Below are 20,566 nucleotides of genomic sequence, written 5' to 3' on the forward strand. Positions count from 1 at the left end.
GGATGGGAGCAGGCTGGTGGGGATGGGACACCACGGTGGGGCAGAGCTGGGAAGTGTCTCCCTGTGGGAACCCTGGGAGATGGGGGTCAGGGATCACTTTGGGTGCATCCTTCAGCTGCCCTGGGTGCTCTCTCATCAGATGTCCATCTATCGGGGTCCCCCCCGTCCCACCCCTGTACCTTCTCTAGCAGGACAAACTTCCCATGTGGCAGTTCCTCACCTTCTTCCACAGGCTGCCCCAGATCAGGACTGTTGGTTTAGGAGGTGTCCTACTCATTACTTTTTATTTTGAAGGCTGCTGGTGCTGAATCATAATATGAAGTGTTCCTTCAAAAGGGCACATTCTGATGCAAACCTTTATGCTAATGACATGCAGATTTCAGCAAGGGTGACCTATTCACATCAGTAGCACATGGAGGGAGGGGTAAGTGTCAGGGGTTTGGCCACATTCCCACCATCATGCCCACCCTGCACAGTGCTGGGATGAGATGGCTCTGCAGAGCTGCAGGGGATCCATGAGCCTCGATTCATGTTTTGCCCAGTAAAAGCCTGGCACGGGCTTCCTGGAGGAAGATGACTTCTCTGCTAACTTGACCTCCCCTGTCTTCTGCAGGCAAACTGGTGATGATTGTTACTGAATTCATGGAGAACGGCTCGCTAGACACCTTCCTCAGGGTAAGGAGCTTGCTTGTATTTTTATTCATTGCACATCCCCCCGGTGTGAGTGGCAGGAGAGGCTGGTTCCTGCTCCCCAGCCTCGCAGCCACCACAACTCCTGCACAAAAGCAACCTTCTCTGGGCTCTCACCTCTCCAGCAGATATCAGGATATCAGCTCCAGGGCAGCGTGGCTCCACGGGGCACCTGCCTGTCAAAGGAGGGCAAGAGGGGGGCTGGGGGGATAAGAGAGAGGCACTGGGGTTAGAGGAGGAACTAACCCACGGATGAGAGGCTCTAGGGGGTTCGTTTAAGGAGAGCAGCAGCATCAGGGTGTTAGTGAGACCGAAGAATGAACTCTGGGTTGTTTCCTCTCCAGAAACACGACGGGCAGTTCACCATCATCCAGCTGGTGGGAATGCTGCGCGGCATCGGAGCGGGCATGAGGTACCTGGCTGACCTGGGCTACGTGCACCGGGACCTGGCTGCCCGCAACATCCTGGTGAACAGCAACCTGGTCTGCAAGGTCTCTGACTTCGGCCTCTCCCGCATCCTGGAGGATGACCCTGATGCTGCCTACACCACCACGGTGCGTGGCTCCTGGCAGGGCAGTCTTGCTGATCCGTTCCAGTCCTCGGTCCGATCTCGTTCCGCGTGTTCATCAAGGATCTGGACAAGGGGACAGTGTCCCCTCGGCAAGGTTTGCTGATGACCCAACACTGGGAGGGGTGGCTGACACCCCAGAGGCCTGTGCTGCCATTCAGGGTGACCTGGGCAGGCTGGAGAGCTGGACAGAGAAGAACTTCAAGAGGTTCAGTAAGAGCAAGTGTAGGGTCCTGCCCCTGGGAAGGAACAACCCCAAGTAGCAGTATCAGTTAGGGGTGGACCTGCTGGAAAGTAGTTCAGAGGAGAAGGATCTTGGAGTCTATTGACAGTAAATGATCCATGAGCCAGCAGTGTGCCCTTGTTGCCAAGAAGGCCAGTAGAATCCTAGGTTGCATAAAGAAGAGTGTGGCCAGTAGGTTGAGGGAGGCCACTCTCCCCCTCTACTCTGTCCTGGTGAGGCCACAGCTGGAGAACTGCACCCAGTTCTGGGCTCCACAGTTCAAGAGAGACAGGGAGCTGATGGAGGCTGATGAAGATGACAGGGGGATTGGAGCATCTCCCTTATGAGGAAAGGCTGAGAGAGCTGGGATTCTTTAGCCTGGAGATGAGAAGGCTCAGGGTAGACCTTATCAATGTATGCAAGTTTCTAAAGGGTGAGTGCAAGGAAGATGGAGACAGGCTCTTCTCAGTAGTTCCCAGTGTCCCAGAGGGGTAACGAGCACAAGCAGGAACATGGGAAGTTCCATTTAAATATGAGGAAAAACTTCTTTACAGTGAGGGTGGCAGAGCCCTGGGACAGGCTGCCCAGAAAAGCAGTGGAGTCTCCATCTCTGGAGACATTCAAAACCCTCCTGGATACAGTCCTGTGTAAAGTGCTCTAGGTGATCCTACTTCAATGGGAGAGTTGGATCTCTAGGGGTCCCTTCCAACTCCAGCAAATTCTGTGATTCTGTGATTCTGACTGTGAACGTGCTGGGTCACTGACAGATGGAAATGTTAGACACTCTCAAGGGAGGCAGGGCAGGAATGGAGGTCACCTCCCTGCTGATATCTGGAACAAGAGTGAGAACCCAAAGAGATTCCCAGCCTTGATGCATTGTTTTTCCATGGAAACATCCCAGAACTGAAGTGTGCAGTGAACAAAGAGAAGCAGGGTGGGAGAGCAGGGGCCTGATCAAACCTCCCAGCCAACAGCTCCTGAGAACATGCATGGGTCACCACACAGGGACACTCCCATGTTCCTGTTGGATCCTTCCTTAGACTGTGTAGCTCCATCCACTCCTTCAGCTGTCCTAGAGCCATGGATCAGTGCCATGACACACTCTTCAGGGTGAGAATTGGCTTTGCAACCTGTATTATTTTTGCTTGAAGATAGGTCACTTCTGTCTGGTTATTTTAAGATCTTCTGGCCAACCTGACAGCTCTGGAGATGATGTGCTCCTCCACAGGAGATCGTCAGAGGGAAAATTAAATACATGGAAGCAATGTGCTCTTTTTTGCACTTCTCTGGCCATGGAAGGAATTAATGTGCTCCCCAGGCACAGCTCTGGCTGGACAAATGTGGTGGAGGGGCAGTTTGGAGCTACAGCTGAGGAGTCTGACCATCACTTCTCAGGAGGACTGTGAAGCAGAAAGTGCTTCATGCTGTTTGAGATAACTCACAGCACTGCAGAGCAGGGCCCAAAGCTGTTGCAGCTCTGAGAGTTGAGTGCACAGCAGCCCAGCCTGGAGAACATGGTCTTCACCCTCTTGTCTTGGCTTCAACCAAGTGGTGAGGTGAGCCAGAATGTGTCCCGTGGATGTCTTTGCATTCAGCTGCTCCTTTTGGTTTTTCAAGGAATCATTTAATATTTCAGACCCTTTAATTCTGGGGAAGGTTCCTACTGCTTGGTTCAAGTAGAGCATCCTCTGCGTATTGGCTTTGAGACTCACCAGGGTCAACATCATCCAGGCAGCCCATCTCCTTGTCCATGACCTTGTCCATGACACACATGTAGCCTGGCCTTTCTCCCACCAAGCCACTCTCTGAGCTTTCCCCTCAAAAAGTGCTTTTAATCTTTGCCAATATCTTCCCAGAGACAGTTTGTCAGTGACCACTCTGGGTCAGGAGGGTGACCTGAGTGATTAGAGCTCCTGTATTGACCTACCTACCTATTGTTTCTAATCCTGCCCAGTTCTGGGCCCCTCAGGACAAGAAGGACATGGAGGGGCTGGAGCGTGTCCAGGGAAGGGCAAGGGAGCTGGGGAAGGGGCTGGAGCACAAGTCTGAGCAGGAGCAGCTGAGGGAGCTGGGGGTGTCCAGCCTGGAGACCAGGAGGTGAGGGGAGACCTGCTGGCTCTGCAGCTGCCTGAGAGGAGGTTGGAGCCAGGGGGGTTGGTCTCTTCTCTCAAGGAACAAGTGATGGGATAAGAGGAAATGGCCTCAAGTTGTGCCAGGGGAGGTTGAGGTTGGATCTTGGGAACAATTTTGTTACTGAAAAGGTGGTCAAGCATAGGAACAGGCTGCCCAGGGAAGTGGCATCACCCTCCTTGTCTGCTTGAGTCAGCTTCATGCTTTTGTGATCTGGTAGCCCTTGGCTTCAGCTCATCACTTGGAATTCCCCTCTGTCGAACACGGAGGGCCAGAATTATGCATGAAGAAGACTTCATAAAACAGCGCAGCTTTTTCTTGGCTTTTCTGGAAAGACCTTGAAGCCATTCCCCAGGTACACCTCTCGACTTGTCTTGTGCAGGTTGCCTCCTCCTTCCTTTTCAGAAGATGCCATATTGCTTGTCTAATCTGTTGTCCCAGCTGCAGGAGGCAATCTGAGAATGGTTTTGGGTTGGAACCATCCAGTTCCACCCCCCTGCATGGGCAGGGACGCCTCCCACTAGACCAGGTTGCTCCAAGCCCCATCCAACCCTGCCTGAGCCTCCCCTGTGACTCTCCTTCCCAGGGGGGGAAGATCCCCATCCGCTGGACAGCTCCAGAGGCCATCACCTACCGCAAGTTCTCCTCGGCCAGCGACGTCTGGAGCTACGGGATCGTCATGTGGGAGGTGCTGGCCTACGGCGAGCGGCCCTACTGGAACATGACCAACCGGGACGTGAGTGGGCGCGGGGTGACCAGCCTGACCCTCCTCCTGCCCTCAGCCAGGCCACCCCGGCAGGGGCACCGGGGAAACGGGACCCCCGAGAGCAGCCCGTGCCTCTCCTGGCGGGGCTGTGCACGGTGGGCTTGTCCCCTCAGAGAGGACCTCAGTGCCTTGCCCGGGGTTGAACCAGCTTGCAGCCATTGCAAGCCTTTCCCCTTGCAGCCCCTGGCTGTGGGCACAGGGTCCCCATCCCTGCCTGCTGCTCTGTGCAAGCCTTGCTGCTGGCTGGAGGGCTTTGGGATGTGTTGTGCCACCTCTCTCATCTCCTGGGAAGGGGTCAGGGCTTCCCTGGGACCACTGCAGCCCCACCTGCACCCAGTGCTGGGTGTTCCATCCCTTCCACTGCCACGCGAGGCTGCTCAGTGCCCCGGGCTCACACCACCTTCGGGCTTCTCAGAGCTACGGGGAGCTACTCTCACATCAGGAGTAGCATAAAAACAGCAGGAAAATGTAGGTTATGCAGGAAAATGCGGGTTATGGGAGCAAAATTTCAAAAAAAGAGGCAATCAAATGAATATTTTGACCCTGAGGAACGAAAGGGCTCCTCTCTTTTACCTACGGGGGCTGTGAACCAACCTATCTGCTTTCTCCTTTCTCTGGGAGTCCTCAGAGTCCCCTCTCTCCCTGGTGGTTTTACAAAGCAGCTTTGGTGACCACAGGGCTTACAGCACCTCCTCCAGGCATCTCCTTTGAGCAGAGTTTCCTCCAGCCTTGCTGAGTGGTGGCGAGCTCTGCTTGAACAGCCAAACACGAGTGCAGCTCTCACGGCTTGTCTGCTGGAGAGAAGCTGCAACATTTTAGGCCTCTTGGACCACTTAATAAATCCTTTGCCATAGCAGTGGTTTCTTGCATGGTGTCCAGCTCCAAAGAGCTCACTGGAAATGCACTTGTCAGTTTGCATGAGTCTGGTGTCCACCTCATCTTCTGCTTCCCCATCTGATGGCTCCAGCACCTTGAGGTCAAGGGGACCTTCCCTGCTGGGGTCCTCAGGGCTGGGCAGGAGTGGAGCTCCACTTCAGCATGTGCCTTCTTTCCAGGTCATCAGCTCGGTGGAGGAAGGCTACCGGCTGCCTGCCCCCATGGGCTGCCCCACAGCCCTGCACCAGCTCATGCTGGATTGCTGGCAGAAGGACCGTGCTGAGAGGCCACGGTTCACCCAGATCGTGGGCATCCTGGACAAGCTGATCCGCAACCCGGACAACCTGAAGTGCACGGCCACTGTGAACAGGTAAGGGCTCCCTGAGCAGGGCTTGGCTGATGATAGAATCATAGAATCATCCTGGTTGGAAGGGACCTTGGAGATCATCAGTCCAACCATCACCTAAATCCACCAACCATAACGTCATCTACCCGTTCAGTGCTTCAATCATGTCCCTCAGCACCACATCTACATTTCTTTTAAACACTTCCAGGGATGGTGACTCCACCACCTCCCTGGGCAGCCTGTTCCACTGTCCAACCCCTCTCTGGGTAAAGAAATTTTTCCCAATCTCCAGCCTAAACCTCCCCTGGTGCAGCTTCAGGCCATTTCCTCAGGTCCTGTCATCATTCACTTGAGAGAAGAGCCCAACTCCCACCTCCCTACAACCTCCTTTCAGGCAGTTGTAGAGAGCAAGGAGGTCTCCCCTCAGCCTCCTCTTCTTCCAACTAAACAACCCCAGTTCCCTCAGCCTCTCCTCAAAGGACTTGCTCTCCAGACCCTTCACCAGCTTGGTGGCTCCTCTGGACAACTCAACATCCTTCTTGCAGTGAGGGGCCCAGACCTGCACACAGGACTCAAGGAGCAGCCTCACCAGTGCCCAGCACAGGGGCAGCATCACCCCTCTGCTCCTGCTGCCCACACTGCTCCTGCTGCAGGCCAGGATGCTGGTGGCCTTCTTGGCCACCTGGGCACACTGCTGGCTCATGTTAAGCCCCCTGCCAACCAGCACCTCCAGGTCCTTCTCCACCATGCAGCTTTCCAACCACTCATCCCCAAGCCTGGAACGTTGCCTGGGGTTGGTGTGACCCAAGGGCAGGACCCAGCACTTGGCCTTGGTGAACCTCATACAAGTGCCCTCAGCCTATTGATCCAGCCTGTCCAGGTCTCTCTGCAGAGCCTTCCTGTCCTCAAGCAGATCAACACTTCCTCCTAGCTTAGTGTCATCTGCAAACTTACTTAGGAAGCCCTCAATGATGCTGGACAGAACAGGAGGGTTGCAGCAGCGTCTTCCCTGCAACCATGGACGTGGGTCAGGGCAATCCCAACCACAAACACAGGCTGGGAGGAGAATTGATTGAGAACAGCCCCGGGGAGAAGGACTGGGAGATGTTAATTAATGAGAAGCTCACCATGAGCCAACCACATGCACTGGAGCCTGGCAACCAACCATGTCCTGGGCTGTGTCACCAGCAGTGTGACCAGCAGGTTGAGGGAGGGGATTGTCCCCTCGGCTCTGCTCTGGTGAGACCCCCCTGCAGGGCTGGGGCCAGTTCTAGGGCTCCCAACCATTCTGGGGGCCCACGGATGCAGGTTGTGATGGGCAATGGGAAGCATCCTGCCCCTCCTATGGAGACAGGTTGGGAGAGTTGGGATTGTTCAGCCTGAAGAAGGGAGACCTTAGAGGACCTTCCAGTGCCTGAAGGGGCTCCAGCAGAGCTGGAGAGGGACTGTTTACAAGGACTTGTAGCAAGAGAACAAGGAGTAATGGATGAAAACTGGAAGAGGGGAGATTTAGGTTGGACATTAAGACTATATTATTTAGGGTGGGGGTGGTGGGACGCTGGGACAGGTGGCCCAGGGAGGTTGTGGAGGCCCCAACCCTGGAGGTGTTCAAGGGCAGGTTGGCTGGGGATCTGAGCTGCCTGGTCTTGTGGGAGGTGTCTCTGGCCAGGTGGGTGGTTGGTTCTAGATGATCTTTGGGGTTCCTTCCAACCCAAATCATTCCATGGTTCTCTGATTTCACTTGCTCCCACCCTGGCATCCCCACATCAGGCAGCAGAGTCCTCCCAGCAGCGTGCCTCTAGCTCTCCTGCCCTCCCCTGCCTGGCCACGGGCTCTTTGAGGTAGACCTCACAGTCTGGCCACCTGGGACCAGCACCTCCTGGCCTAACCCCTCTGTCCTGCTCCCAGGTTCACCCAAACACCCTTTGACAGGGGTCTCCTTGACCTGAGCAGCTGTCTGACAGTGGAGGACTGGCTGGACTCCATCCAGCTGGGGCACTACCAGGACAACTTTGCCATGGCAGGGTACTCCTCCCTGGGCATGGTGCTGCGCATGAACATCGAGTGAGTACCCCAGAACAAACACCACTGCTTGGGTTGCCCTGCACCACCTCACTAGCCCCAAACACTGACCATCCTGCCTTGGCTTGCTCAGTCTCGTTGGTCCCTGATGCCAGAGACACACCCCTGAAGAAAGGGTGCTGGGACCTGGGGCAATGTCCAAGGCTGTTCTGACCTTTGAGAGAAGGTGTGGGAGTTGTACTGAGGGGGGGTGTGAGTATCAAGCCACCTCTGGTGCTCTGTGGTGGTTCTCCAGTGTCATCACAGGCAATTTGGATTGTAAGGTGCTTCAGGATGTCATATAATCCAACCTCCTGACCAAAGCAGGGTCAGATATGAGGTGTCTCCTTGCACTTCTCACCCTTGTTTCCCCTGCAAAAGGCATCTCTGGACCAGAGGTCTCTGGGATCACTAGGAAACCAGCAGAGCTGGGGGCACCTCAGAGCCTCTTCAGACCCCAGGGCTCTGGACTGGCTCAGTGCAGCTGGGCAGGGAGGCACCATCCATGGCCTGGGTGTGAGTGGAAGGTCATAGCCCAGTGACCAAGGCTGGGTTAAGTGAGGAGAGCTGGGGAAAATGTCTTCTACCACCCCTTGTCCTCCACCTGCTCTGTGGAGCTTGCTCTGCCACCTCTCTAGGGGATCTCTGAGGTGGCTTATGCTCCCAGGGGTACCAGGAAAACCAGCAACTTCACCTGCTCCTATACTGGGCTTACACTCCCCATCCCTTGTAGCATTAGCTGGCAACATCTCCTGCCTCTGAGAAGACCTGGTCCCTGTCAAAAGGCACGTAGCTCCTGTGCCTTGGGAAGGGTGTAACAGTGCAGACCTTGGCCAAGGTGAGGCAGGTAGAGGAGGAGCCAGTGACAGGGAAGATGGAAAGAGGCAGGCAAGGGCTGCCATCTGCATGGATGGGGGCTGGACCTGGCGCCTTGGCTGTGGGTCTGAGCTGGTGCTGCTCCTTGTTCCTCAGGGAAGCTTTGAGGGGGTAACACTGGTCACCTGCCCGTCTTCCTGACTGGGTTACGTGAGGCCATCTGGCTAAAACCAGACCCAATCACAGAGCATTGATCTTCTCACCCCTTGGCCTGTCAGGAGTGATCCCCCTCTGCTCCTGCTCCCCCCGGGCTGCCACAGCAGCCTCCTGCCAGGAGGATGTGCCCAGGTGAACGGCAGCCTCGCTCCCTGGGAGGATGCAGGTGGCCCCTCAGCAGCTCTGAGCTGGCAGAGCAAGCAGAGAGGAGCCCCAGGGCTGCCCCGTGGGGTGTGCACGAGGGGGGGGACAGTGTGGGTGTCTCTGGGGCCCAGCACAGCTCCAGCCGTGGGGGGTCTGACTGTGTCCTTGTTCTCCAGGGACGTCCGGGGTCTGGGCATCACCATGATGGGCCACCAGAAGAAGATCTTGAGCAGCATCCAGGCCATGAGGTCCCAGCTGCTGAACACAAACGGCCCCAGGAGGCATCTCTGAGCACCAGCTTTGCAGAGCCACAGGGGGCACTCCTTAACACCCTGGCAAAGGGGCAGCAGGGTGGTGAGCAGGAAAAGGGGCACCAGACCAGCACCTGAAGCCCTGCCAGTGTCTCTTTGATTTCAGCATAGGTGGAAACATGTCTTTCCAGCTACTTTGATGGTCCTGCTGCCTCCTTCCCCCACGCAGAGGGGGAGCAGCCTTCCAAGCAGGTTAGGGACGTGTCATGCCTCTCTCCATCCTCCACTGTGTCCCTGGGGGACTGGGGGTCCCCACACAGCTCTGCAGCACCTGTCACTGGTGGTGGCCCCTTCACACAGTGGAACAGCCCCAGCTGCTCTTGGAGATGTAGTTGGGATGAGATGCAACAGCAATACCAGGAGTGGTGGGACTGGGCTTGCCGTGGCCCACAACTCCTTTGCATCTGAGAACTGGGGAGCCTGTGGGATCTCCAAACAGAGGAGGACCCCACAGGCTGCCACATTGTAGAGACAACCCTGCTTCCAGTACCTTCCAGTTCCAGTGTGCTCCAGCCAGGCCCTCCTGAGCAGCACCAGCCTGCAGGTGACTTCATGGTCCAGTCCTATCAAGCCCAGTAGGGCAGGGGACAGAGCACAAGCTGGCAGTGGCAGGAACTACTGACTCTGCACAGAGGAGACTTCCCCAGCATGGAGGAGAGGTGGCCAGGGTCTGCTATCTGGAGCCTCAAGAAACTCCAGGGTGCTGCAGGAGACTCTCCACCTCTTGGACCCACCAGCACAGCTCCTCTCCAGATCCAGCACATGCCCCAGGGCAGCCCAGGCACATTTTCTAGGGCCACAAACTCAGGTTTCTCCCCCAGCAATACAGGCACCTCCTGTCCTCTGGCCTCCCCTACAGCTGTACCAGAGCAGAGAGGAGTAGGGGAGATTGTTCCCACCTCACATGATGGAGGGACAGGGAGACTTCTGCCAAGCTCTTTTTTTTTTGTTCTTATATTGCCCTAGAGGAACCCAAGAGCAGCCCCATCACCACACTACCTGCCTGTGCCCAGGGATGCCATGTCACCTGCAGAGGAAGGGTGCTGAGCCACATGTCCAGCTGAGGTCACACAACCCTGTGCCTGGGGACAGGGGCTTGGGCAAGGAGGATCTTCAGCACTGCCCAGCTGGGGAGCCCAGGGACTGGGAGGTGGCCTTGCCACCACAGCTCTCCTCTCTCCTCCACAGGAATATCTTGTTTGGTGTGGAGCAGTGGTCTCCAAAGGCTTGTGGAACTGGTCTGGGAGCCTGAGCTGGCTGAAGAGATGGAGATGTGCCAGGGGAGGGGACAGGCTGCGGGCTGGGAGGGTTGATCTTGGGTGTAAATACAGTTTTCTCCGGGTTTAGGACCTGTTTTCCTGAAACGTGATGTGAAGTACACAATAATGGTCTCAAAGCACAGAAGCCTCAGTGGTGGGGCTGAACTCACTGCAAAAAAAACCCACCACAACCAATTGCTGGGAGCATGGCTGGGGAGGGGGCTGCTGGAGAAGTGCTGCAGGGGAACCACAGTGGCTGCCAGGGACCAGCCTGCCCCACAGCACCGTGTCCTTAGCACTGGCTTGGGAAATCCAGCATCCTTCAGAGGGCAGGAATCTGGCCTGGAGCCTGTTCCTCTCAGTGCTCTTTGGGCACAAAAGGGGGTGGGGGGGGAGGGTTAAAGCCATTTCTCAGCTGCAATAATCCTGGCTAAACTCGCCCTTCTGGGGCTGGCTTAGCTTTCCAGCCAGGGCACTTATGTCCTGATGGATTCTCTGACTGTGGTGGGCTCTTTACTTCTTCCTATGGAAGCTCTTTGTACCAGGGACAGCTGCAATGTGCTGGTTCCTTTCTATTGCACCCTGTGCTCGGACCCCTCACGCCCTGCACTCCTTGTCCTGCTGGAGCCCTGCACCAGGGGATGCTCATGTCCTCTCTTCCCACCATCCAGGAACCCCCTGGAGTATGTGTCTACCATGGGCAAACAGAAGAGCAGAGCTCAGGCCAATGCCACAGACCTGTCACCCTGGGGTTTGCTGGGCAAGCCCGGTAAGGTGGGGTGCAGGGTCTGAGGTTGGGAGCTGCCAGGTGGTCCCTTTCCAGGGGGTTGGGGGGTCAAATCCTGGCAGCAGGGGGTCAGTGGGCTGCTGCCAGGAGCAGGGGTGGTGGGGCAGGGTTCATCTTTTCTGTTCAGAGTGTGCACCTCCTCCTGGACAATAAAACTCCTTCTTCCCACAGGCCTTGTCCTTGCCTGGTTTTGTCCCTGTGCTGCAAGCTGCTCAGTTGCAAAGAGTGTTGAGGCCTCCTCAGCTGCTTCACAGGCACTGGGGGATCAAGCATGGGGATGCCCAGTTAGCCACCACCTTCCTCCACTCCAGAAAGCCTCCCACATCTGAAGGATGCTTTCCTGGGGAGCAGGAATATCTGTAAAATGGGCCTATCTGTGCAGGAAAGGGCTGAGATATGCTTGTTCACAGGCTCACTGTGGTGGGGGCTGCTGGAAGAACCCTCCCCAAAATCAAGTGATTGCCACATAGGGTAGGAGATCATGCAAGCATGGGAGATCTTGCCTGAAAAGGCTCCTCAGAACCTCAGGGGTTTCTTGCAGGTTTACCCAGACCTACCCTGGGGAAAAAAAGTCCAAGCCCAACCAACCAAACCAAAAGCCCCCACAAAAACAACCCCCCAAACAGTAAAAGCCTTGTCCTACAAAGTCTGTAGGTGGGCATGAGAAGCCCATCTACACCTTCTGAGCTGCAGGTGGGCATGAAAAGCCCATCTTGTAGCCATTTAGCTGTGGTTCCAGCTGCCCTTGGGGTGGGATTGGCTCTATCCACACCATTCCCTGCTGGCATGTCCCCAGCCTCTGCAGTCCCTCAGGGGTGGAGGTGACAGTCCCCACAGTTTCCCTGCAGCCCCATTTAGGGGAAGCCCAGCCTGGCTGCAGCCCTGTCCCCACAGACACCCCAGCCCTCCTGGCACCAGAGCTACCTGCCATCAGGTTATCCTGCCAGGCCTGTCCAGGGCACCCTCCCTGCCAGTCCCCCCTTCCACCATTCTCCCCAGTGCCCCTTTTCCCAAAGCACTGGTGCCCACCGGTTCTCCCCAGTCCCCCCTTCCCAAATCATTGCCCCCCACACTGAGCAAGCTGCTCCTGGGCTCTGTCCCCAGTGCTCAGGGTGGAGCCTGTGCTCTGCATTCCCACTTGTGTTCCCCACTTGGGTATCTGCCTTTCCCATCACCACACCAAGGTCAGGACTGCTGGATGCTCCCCCTGTTGCTCTCCAGTCCCAGACCCTCCTCCTTTCCCCCCGTCCCTCCCAACCACATCCTCTGGGCAACACGTTCCACCTCTTCAGTTTTACCTCCCAGAGACTTCCAGAAATATGGTTGTGTGGGAATTCTCTGTCTGAAGGCAAACACCTGATCCACAGCTCCTTGGCTCTGGTGCCAGGCTCCTTCCCCAGGTGTGGGCAGGGGCAGAGCTCAGAGCTGCTCCACAGCAGCACCTTGGGAAAGACTTTGAGGACCATGCCCAGGGCACCACCAGGAAGACAAGACAGGGTGGTGTCATTTTTAACACATCATTTCTTCCCCTTCTGGAAGAAATTGCCATGAAATCCCAGTCTTGGCAAGGGCCGGGCACTGGGGACTCCTCTCCAGGACACCAAGCCACGTTTCCAGACCTCACTTGCTGCCCCATGTCCCCAGAGCTGAGTCCCACCACAGGCAGTGGGTGTCCAGTCTGGGCAGGCTGGGGACAGGGCCAGCATCCAGAGATCCTGCTGGCTGAGAGAGGAACTGGGTCAGCAGAAAACCCCTTCTGGAGAGGACTTGGGGAACCTGTCCAGGGGAAGGAACTAGCCAAGAGGCAAAGTCTTCCATTTGAGGAGAGGTGATGGAAACTCTGCCTTTTGTGTGACAGCAAGTAAACCCCTTCATGTATCAAAATAGCCCCAGGTTTTTCACACCTTCTTACACGTCCCCCGAGAGAGTTTTATTCCACAGCTGGGAGCTGGTCCCCCCCTGGTAAAGCAGCTCTCCTCCAGTCACCCCCAGGACTGCCCCCAGCTACCAGCCCCTCATCTCCCAAGCATCTCATTCCCAGCTGTCCAAGCCAAGCAGTGTCAGCAGCAGGTGAGGCTGAGCCCTGAGGTGGCAGCCTGGACCTGCAGAGCCACCAGCCCAGCCCTGCCCACCCTCTGTGCCAACTTTGGGCAGGTTTGCAGGGCTCAGATGAGCCCCGTGGATGGTGTTAACAGATGGTGAACTCGGCCTCCTATGTCCTGGTGTGGCTCCTGTCTGATCACACACCAGCTTCTCCTGCCAAGGACGCCTGTATTCCCAAACCACCCTCTCTTTCTGCTCTCAGCACAGTCATTTAGCATCATGTCCAAGCAAATTACTCAGGATAATTTGATGTAAGATAGAAATATCACCCACGGCTGCTTCTTTAACCCTTGGAAGGATTTATGGGTTAAGTTCTACACAGGTTTTGAATTCTCCCATAGGTCACATCTTGGAAACCAGCATCAAGGAATGAGATGGCAGCAGCACTCGTCCCAGGATGGACAGAAGCTGAGAGAAGTGCCTGCTCTGCCATCAGGACAGGGCCTCCCCACCTCAGGTGAATCAGGCTGGGGGGAGAGAGGAGTCAGGACCACAGCAACTCTGGCTTCTGCCACGGGGGCTGGGAACGTGGGGCAGAGATGCAGGTCCCTTGGATCACAAGGTCTCCCTCAGAACAGTCTCAGCCACCTGCTGCCACCCGTGGGAGAAGGAGGAAAGGGATGGAGCTGCATCACCTGCACTGTGTGGGGCCTTCCTCTCTCCATGGGGGTTAGAAGGAAACCTGAACCCCTCAGCCTGACTTCTCTCCAGTTACATGACAGGAACCCATCCCTGCATCCAGGGTGGTCCCACCAGTCCATGGGATGCAAGCTAAAGCATCTCACCCAGAGGGGAGCACCAGGAGATCCCCAGACACACACAGCTCTGCCCCTTGGGGACCTGCCACCCACCCCACCAGTGCCAAGGTGGCCCATGGCTCTGGGTTTGGCTGTGAATAGAGTCCTGGGCTGCAAGAGCTGGGGGCACATGGAAAGGACCCTCAGCTCTCTGCACTCTTGGCAGCTGGTGTCTCACCCAGCAACCCAGGCACAATTACACCTGCTCTTCTGAGCAGGCTGTCAAACACCCACAATATCCAGACACACAACAGAGCCTTTCCAATCTTCTGGATGAAACCTCCTGGCAGTTGTGCCTTGGGAAATCCCAGTGCACGTTTGCTGCATGTCCTGCTTCTGCTAGTCATGCCAGAAGGGACTCGAGGACCACTTGAAGGATTTCTGTGTGCAAAACTGGCAAAACTCCCCTTACACAACATGCTGCTTCGTCTTGGAATCCAAAAAAAACCCCAAAGAAACCAAACTAAACTAAGCTGAAAACTAAAACCTGTTGATCTAGAGTCCCACCTATGGCATGTTGAAGATTTTCATTTTGCTGAGGCTGAAAGAAGGTGAAATTGTTCCCCAGCACTCACTGATGTCTTGCTGACTCAGATAGATTTCCCAATACTCATAAGTTTTGTTTCCTCCCCATCTTCCCCTCACCAAGTTGTCATGAAAAGTGGCCCTTGTAGGCAGTGAACAGTGGGATGGAGAGTGTGGGTGGGACAGCAGTCATGGAATCACTGAATTATGGGATGGGTTGGGTTGGAAAGGAACTTAAAGACCATCTACTTCAGACCCCCTGCATGGGCAGGGACACCTCCCAGCAGCCCAGGCTGCTCCAAGCCCCATCCAACCTGCCCTTCAACACTGCCAGGGATGGGGCAGCCACAGCTTCCCTGGGCAGCCTGGGCCAGGGTCTCACCACCCTCACAGCAAAGAATTTCTCCTAATATCCACTCTAAATCTCCCCTCTTTCAGCTCAAAATTGTTCCACTCATCCCATCCCTCCCTGCCCTTGTCCCAAGCCCCTCCCCAGCTTTCCTGGAGCCCCTTCAGGCACTGGAAGGTGCTCTAAGGACTCCCTGGAGCCTTCTCTTCTCCAGGCTGAACACCCCAGCTCTCAGCCTGTCTGCAGGTAACATGTCCTTCCAAAGGTCTTTTCCAACCTTGATGATTCTATGATTCTCTGATTCTATGAAGTTAACTGGGTGTACCCAGGAGGAGAGGCAGGAGGTGCACACAGTGGTGAGCAGTGGTCCTTGTGCCTGGGCAGGAGCTGAGGGGGCACAGGGTGACAGGGGCACTCTGGCTGCACTGATGGGGCATGTGGTTGGGGACCAGTGTGTGCTCCGTGCTCCAAAGGCTCTGGGTGAGCTGACACCTCCTGGTGCAGAGGAGAGGAGATGGAGCTGCAGGAGGGACTGGCTCCCACCTCCCTGCCCAGTGGGACCCACCCCGTCCCGCACGGACACTCAGCAGGGAGGGATGAAACCCCATTTAGTCCTGGGCTCCTCCCAACCTGTTATCAAAAGACAAGGCTCCTCATTACAATTCCTTTATTTCTCTCACACTCAGAGCTGCCAGGGAAGGGTCAGCAGCACTTATGAAATTTTCAATTCTCTCAGGTTTTGAATTTACGTGTATTTTCCCTGTGTCTGAGCTGGAAGAAGATTATGAATAAAAGATTAAAATTGTGGGTCTCCAATCATTTAAGAGCAACACAACCAGTGTTTATTCTGGGAAGGAGCAGGAGCCAAACACTGCTACATGCATACCAAAAAATGAGCAGCAAACTTCAAACGGGGCCTAAACAAAAGGCTGTGCTCTTTGATGTGACTCTCTGCTGGGGTGCAGGGAGGAGCAAACCTGGGGAGATGGAAATCTCTGGGGTCTGCAGGGTCTCAGGAGCAGAGCAGCAGCCTGTTTCACTCCAGATGCTCTAGAGGTGGGACGAGTCCTGCTGGCTCTGTTGGTGCTTTGTCACTGCTGAGCCCTGCCGAGAGGCATTAGCAGGGCTGAGGAGCATCTTGTGCCAGAGATGGGGCTCTTCAAAAGGGAACAGAGGGATGGGTGGTGGGAAAAGGAGGGAACTAGACAGATTTGGGTGAACTAGTACTTGGCTGAGAGACCCGGGAAGAGTTGAAGCAGGAGAAGGAATTGGGATGAGCTGAGAGCACAGGGGAGGGAAGGTGGGTCTGAGAGAAGGTCTTGGCAAGCCATACCTGGTGTGGAAAAGGGCTTTTCATAACTAGAGGCAGTGGCTCATTGAGTAGAAACTTTGCAAAGAAAAACAACCTCTAGCAAAATCTCTGGCTTCTCTGCTCGGAGAGATGGAAACAGATGGGACTTGCTGGTGTGTGGCTCCTTCTCTGGACGTGGACACACCACTGTGCACGTTGGCATTGTGAAAAACAAACCAAAACAAACCACCCCTGGCTCCTATCAATACCTGGCCTTCCTTACTCCATCCCCACTCTTTCAGGTAGTTTGATTTCAGTTCACTTCTTTATCAACACTCTGATAGTTCAGGGAACAGGTACCAACCTGGCTGTGGTTCCCAGCACTGAGTCTCTCAGGCTTTGCTGGAATGAGAGCCACCCAGCCTGAAGTGGAGCATTCATCTCCTCCTTGCTGGTCCCTGCCTCAGTTTCCCTTGTCCTTTCAGAGTCCTGCTCCCACGCCTGAGCCAGGAGCTCAGATCTCACCCCAGGTCCTTCTCCCCTACCATGTCTGTGTCTGCAGTGGCCTGGGGTTACCTGCTCAGAGGGCCTTGGTGGCTGGGGTGGGGACACACAGCAGAAGTGTCTGTGACCAACAGAGCCTGGCAGGACCCTGGACATGCACAGCAAGGACACGCCAGACCCCCAGGGTGGGTCTGAGGGGAGGATGGTGCTATGAGACAACCTGATCTGTGAACGTGATGCTGGACAGGACACTTTGCAGGTGCCTTTCACCAGCTCTGCTGGGTCCTGTGACATCTCCAGGCAGTGACATATCTCTGGGCAGCAGGTCTCACCAATTAATGCTGGGCTCTAAAATGTGATAGAGCTTTCCAAGACATGTCCAGGTCTTTCCCCCTTTTTCCCAGCAAGGGCTCTGCAATGCAGGGGTTGGCAGCATCCCATCCACAGCCTGCCCTGCATCCCCCTCCTCCTCCTGGAGCAGCAGTGGGTCTCAGCCACAGGTGAGAGAGGACAGCAAGCATGGAGGAGCTAGTGGCTTTACAAGCTTTGTGGAAATAGCTGACACGGGGAGCAGGAGCATGTGGTGTAGCAGCGCCCCAGCAGGCAGGACAGCGGCAGCCTCGGTCTTCCTATGTCCAGAAGACGTGAGAGAGGGATCTCTGACCCATCCCTGCAGGCAAAGCTCTGCTTCAAGCTTGCAATGAGCCTTGAGACACTGTCCTGAAGGTACAGGGTGGGATCTGTGCCCCACACCCCCACCCCACAGCACAGGGTCACAGAACCACAGAATCCCAGAGGGGTTTGGGTTGGAAGGGACCTTAAAGCTCATCTAGATCCAACCCCCTGCATGGGCAGGGACACCTCCCACCAGCCCAGGCTGCTCCAAGCCCCATCCAACCTGCCCTTCAACACTGCCAGGGATGGGGCAGCCACAGCTTCCCTGGGCAGCCTGGGCCAGGCTCTCACAGCAAAGAATTCCTTCCTAATATCCAACCTCAATTTCCCCACTTTGTCCCATCCCTCCCTGCCCTTGTTAAAAGTCCTTCCCCATCTTTCCTGTAGCCCCTTCAGGCACTGGAAGGTGCTCTAAGTTCTTCCTAGAGCCAGGATCCTTGGGGTGCCCCGTAGACAAAGGCAAAGCTCCTAAAGAGCTACTTTTTGGGGAGCACCCAGAGTGCAGCTGCTGCCTGCCATGGGTGCTGCGTTCTCCTCATATTGCTGCTCACGACCAGACCTGGGCTCCCACCCACCACAAGCAGCGTGGAGGAGCCACTGCCTCACAACCAGAGCCAAGAAAAGCTTCCAGCAACAGAAAAGACAGAGCAAAGACCCGTGTAACCCACTGCTCTGCTGACCTGCAGAGCCCAGAACCTGCAGGCTCCAGCCCTGCCTGGAGCTCACCTGGGACAACGCTGGGAAGCCCCAGCCCAGGCACAGCTCAGCCCTTGGTTCTCCTCTCCCCTGGCCTCCTGCCGTGGTCCTGGAGTCCCAGCCACGCCAGGCAGGGCTCCCCCACCTTTCACACTGGGCTTTATCTTGCTGAAACGGAGCAAAACACGAAGAAAGGCAGGAGCGGCCGCGTCCCGTCGCGTGCTGCCGGGCTGGCCCCGGCTCCGTGAGCGCTGATGTTTCTTTCATGAGCCAGAGGCTTTCTCCTCTCCCCAGCTCTTCGCTGCAAACGCCCGAGCTCAGTCACGGAAGCAGATGGCTGATTAACCACCCGCTGCCTGCCCTGCTCCTGCCTGCCAGCCCTCCACTCCCTCCTGCCCATCGCTGTCCCGACACACGTCCCGCCGCTCCAGAGCAGCCCCTGTGCTGCTTCCCTTCCCACAGAGAGAGCAAGAGGGAACGGCCTCAGGTTGCACCAGGGGAGGCTTAGATTGGAGCCTGGGAATGATTTCTTCCCCAAAAGGGTCGTCGGGCCCTGGCCCAGGCTGTGTCAGAACAGTGTGGGCAGCAGGAGCAGGGCAATGATCATCCACCCTGTGCTGGGCACTGGGGAGGGGACACCTCAAATCCTGGGGGCAGCTCTGGGCCCCTCAGGTCAAGAAGGACATGGAGGGGCTGGAGCGTGTCCAGGGAAGGGCAAGGGAGCTGGGGAAGGGGCTGGAGCACAAGTCTGAGCAGGAGCAGCTGAGGGAGCTGGGGGTGTCCAGCCTGGAGACCAGGAGGTGAGGGGAGACCTGCTGGCTCTGCAGCTGCCTGAGAGGAGGTTGGAGCCAGGGGGGTCGGGCTTTTCTGCCAAATAACAAAAGGAAATGGCCTGAAGTTGTGCTGGAAAGGTGTAGTTTGGATCTTGGGAACAATTTCTTCCTGGCAAGGGTTGTCAGGCCCTGGCCCAGGCTGCCCAGGGCAGGGGGGGAGTCCCCACCCCTGGAGGGATTTCAAAGCCCTGGAGATGGTGCTGAGGGACATGGGGCAGTGGTGACCTTGGCAGGGCTGGGTGAACAGCTGGTCTTGATGATCTTGAAGGTCTTTTCTCCAAGCAGAATGATACTCTGATTCCTATGCCAAACACAGAGTTGTTTTCATGATGTGATGGGGCTGGACATGGCTGGACACAGCTCAGCACTGCAAAGGGAAGAGGTGGTTGGAACCTGCCCAGGGTGGAGGTGTGTGCCCAGGTACCTCCTGCACGAAGGACACAGCTTCTGCTTTTGCTCTGGAGGTGCTCCTGAACAGGATTATAAATGCTCTCTCTTGAGCAAGATCTTGATGATTTTCCTCATGGCCAGGCCTGCAAAGTAAGCCTGGCTCCTGAGGATTCAGCTGGGTTATTTCAGGCAGCTAATTGTACCTAGCAAGGACATTCCTACTGTTCAAATGTTTCAGTTATCTGGGACAACGTGAGTGCTAACAGGCTTCCCCAGAGCTGCTCTGTGGAGCAGGGAGAAGGGGACACAGCAGAGATCGTAGTGCATCTGTCTCTCTCTCTGTCCCTGTGCTTTTGTCAGGTCACCTTGAAGCCTCTAAGTACCATCAGCTTTAAAACTTCATGCATCCCAACTCGCCTCAGGTTTCTTTGTGCAAGAACAGTCCTTCCTCCCTGGCTCCATCCCACACAGGAGCATGTGGCTTACTCTCAGCAGGGTCTTGGTTGTCTCTTTCCCACATGACCAGCTGCAGGAGGCACCAAAAGCAGTGGGAATATGTATAAAATTAAATGTCTGAGTCTCTGGCAAGGGCTGGGTAATTTTGCAGCTGAAAACTTTCCCTCTGCCTTTTGCATCCCCGAACTGCATCTGTGCTGTTCATCACGGGCATGTGTAACATTTCTGAGGCAGTGCTGGTGGTGGCCAAAAAAACCTGCCTGTGAAGATTTTCAGCTCTCATTTGGCCAAGGGCAACCTGATCTAACTTTGAAGTCTGAGGTGCTTGAAGCTGGGGGCTGGACTGTGGACTTCCAGAGAGCCCTTCCAGCCTTAATCTTTGTCATTCCATGACAGCCCTGGCAACTTGGAGCCTCCAGGTGATGTGGTTTCCTGCTGGAACAATCCATTCCATCCTCTCTAGTGTTGTTTTGCTCTGGGAAAAGCTGTGTCCTCTCTTACATGTGGATCTCAGCTCTTTTCCCACCCAGAGACCCATTGACCTTCACCAGGTGCAATTCAGGAGACCATCTAATTAGCTCCAGGGCTAATTTCTCTGTCTGCCCACATGTGGTGTGACTTCTTGGGTGCTGTTTGAGAAGTGCTGTGGCACCATTTCTGTGGGTCTCCGTGCCTCCCCTGCTGCCCCTCAGCTAAGGGGTGTCCATGCTCTTCTGCCCACACTCTGAGGGAATCAAGCTGATGGAGCAGGAGC

General features: G+C 55.8%; 1 protein-coding gene across 1 annotated transcript in view; it reads left to right on the plus strand.

Annotated features, from left to right (window-relative positions):
• Positions 1-9,127, plus strand: part of EPHA8 (EPH receptor A8) — a 52,284-nt gene extending 43,157 nt beyond the window's left edge. Inside the window, exons 12-17 of the mRNA XM_051637374.1 lie at positions 614-675; positions 1,035-1,244; positions 4,198-4,347; positions 5,433-5,623; positions 7,508-7,663; positions 9,013-9,127. Coding sequence (XP_051493334.1) covers positions 614-675; positions 1,035-1,244; positions 4,198-4,347; positions 5,433-5,623; positions 7,508-7,663; positions 9,013-9,127 — 884 coding nt within the window. The remainder of the gene's footprint in view (positions 1-613; positions 676-1,034; positions 1,245-4,197; positions 4,348-5,432; positions 5,624-7,507; positions 7,664-9,012) is intronic.
• The last annotated feature ends 11,439 nt before the right edge of the window (positions 9,128-20,566 follow it).

Source organism: Apus apus, chromosome 20, assembly GCF_020740795.1.
Source record: "Apus apus isolate bApuApu2 chromosome 20, bApuApu2.pri.cur, whole genome shotgun sequence".
NCBI classification, from domain to species: Eukaryota; Metazoa; Chordata; class Aves; order Apodiformes; family Apodidae; genus Apus; species Apus apus.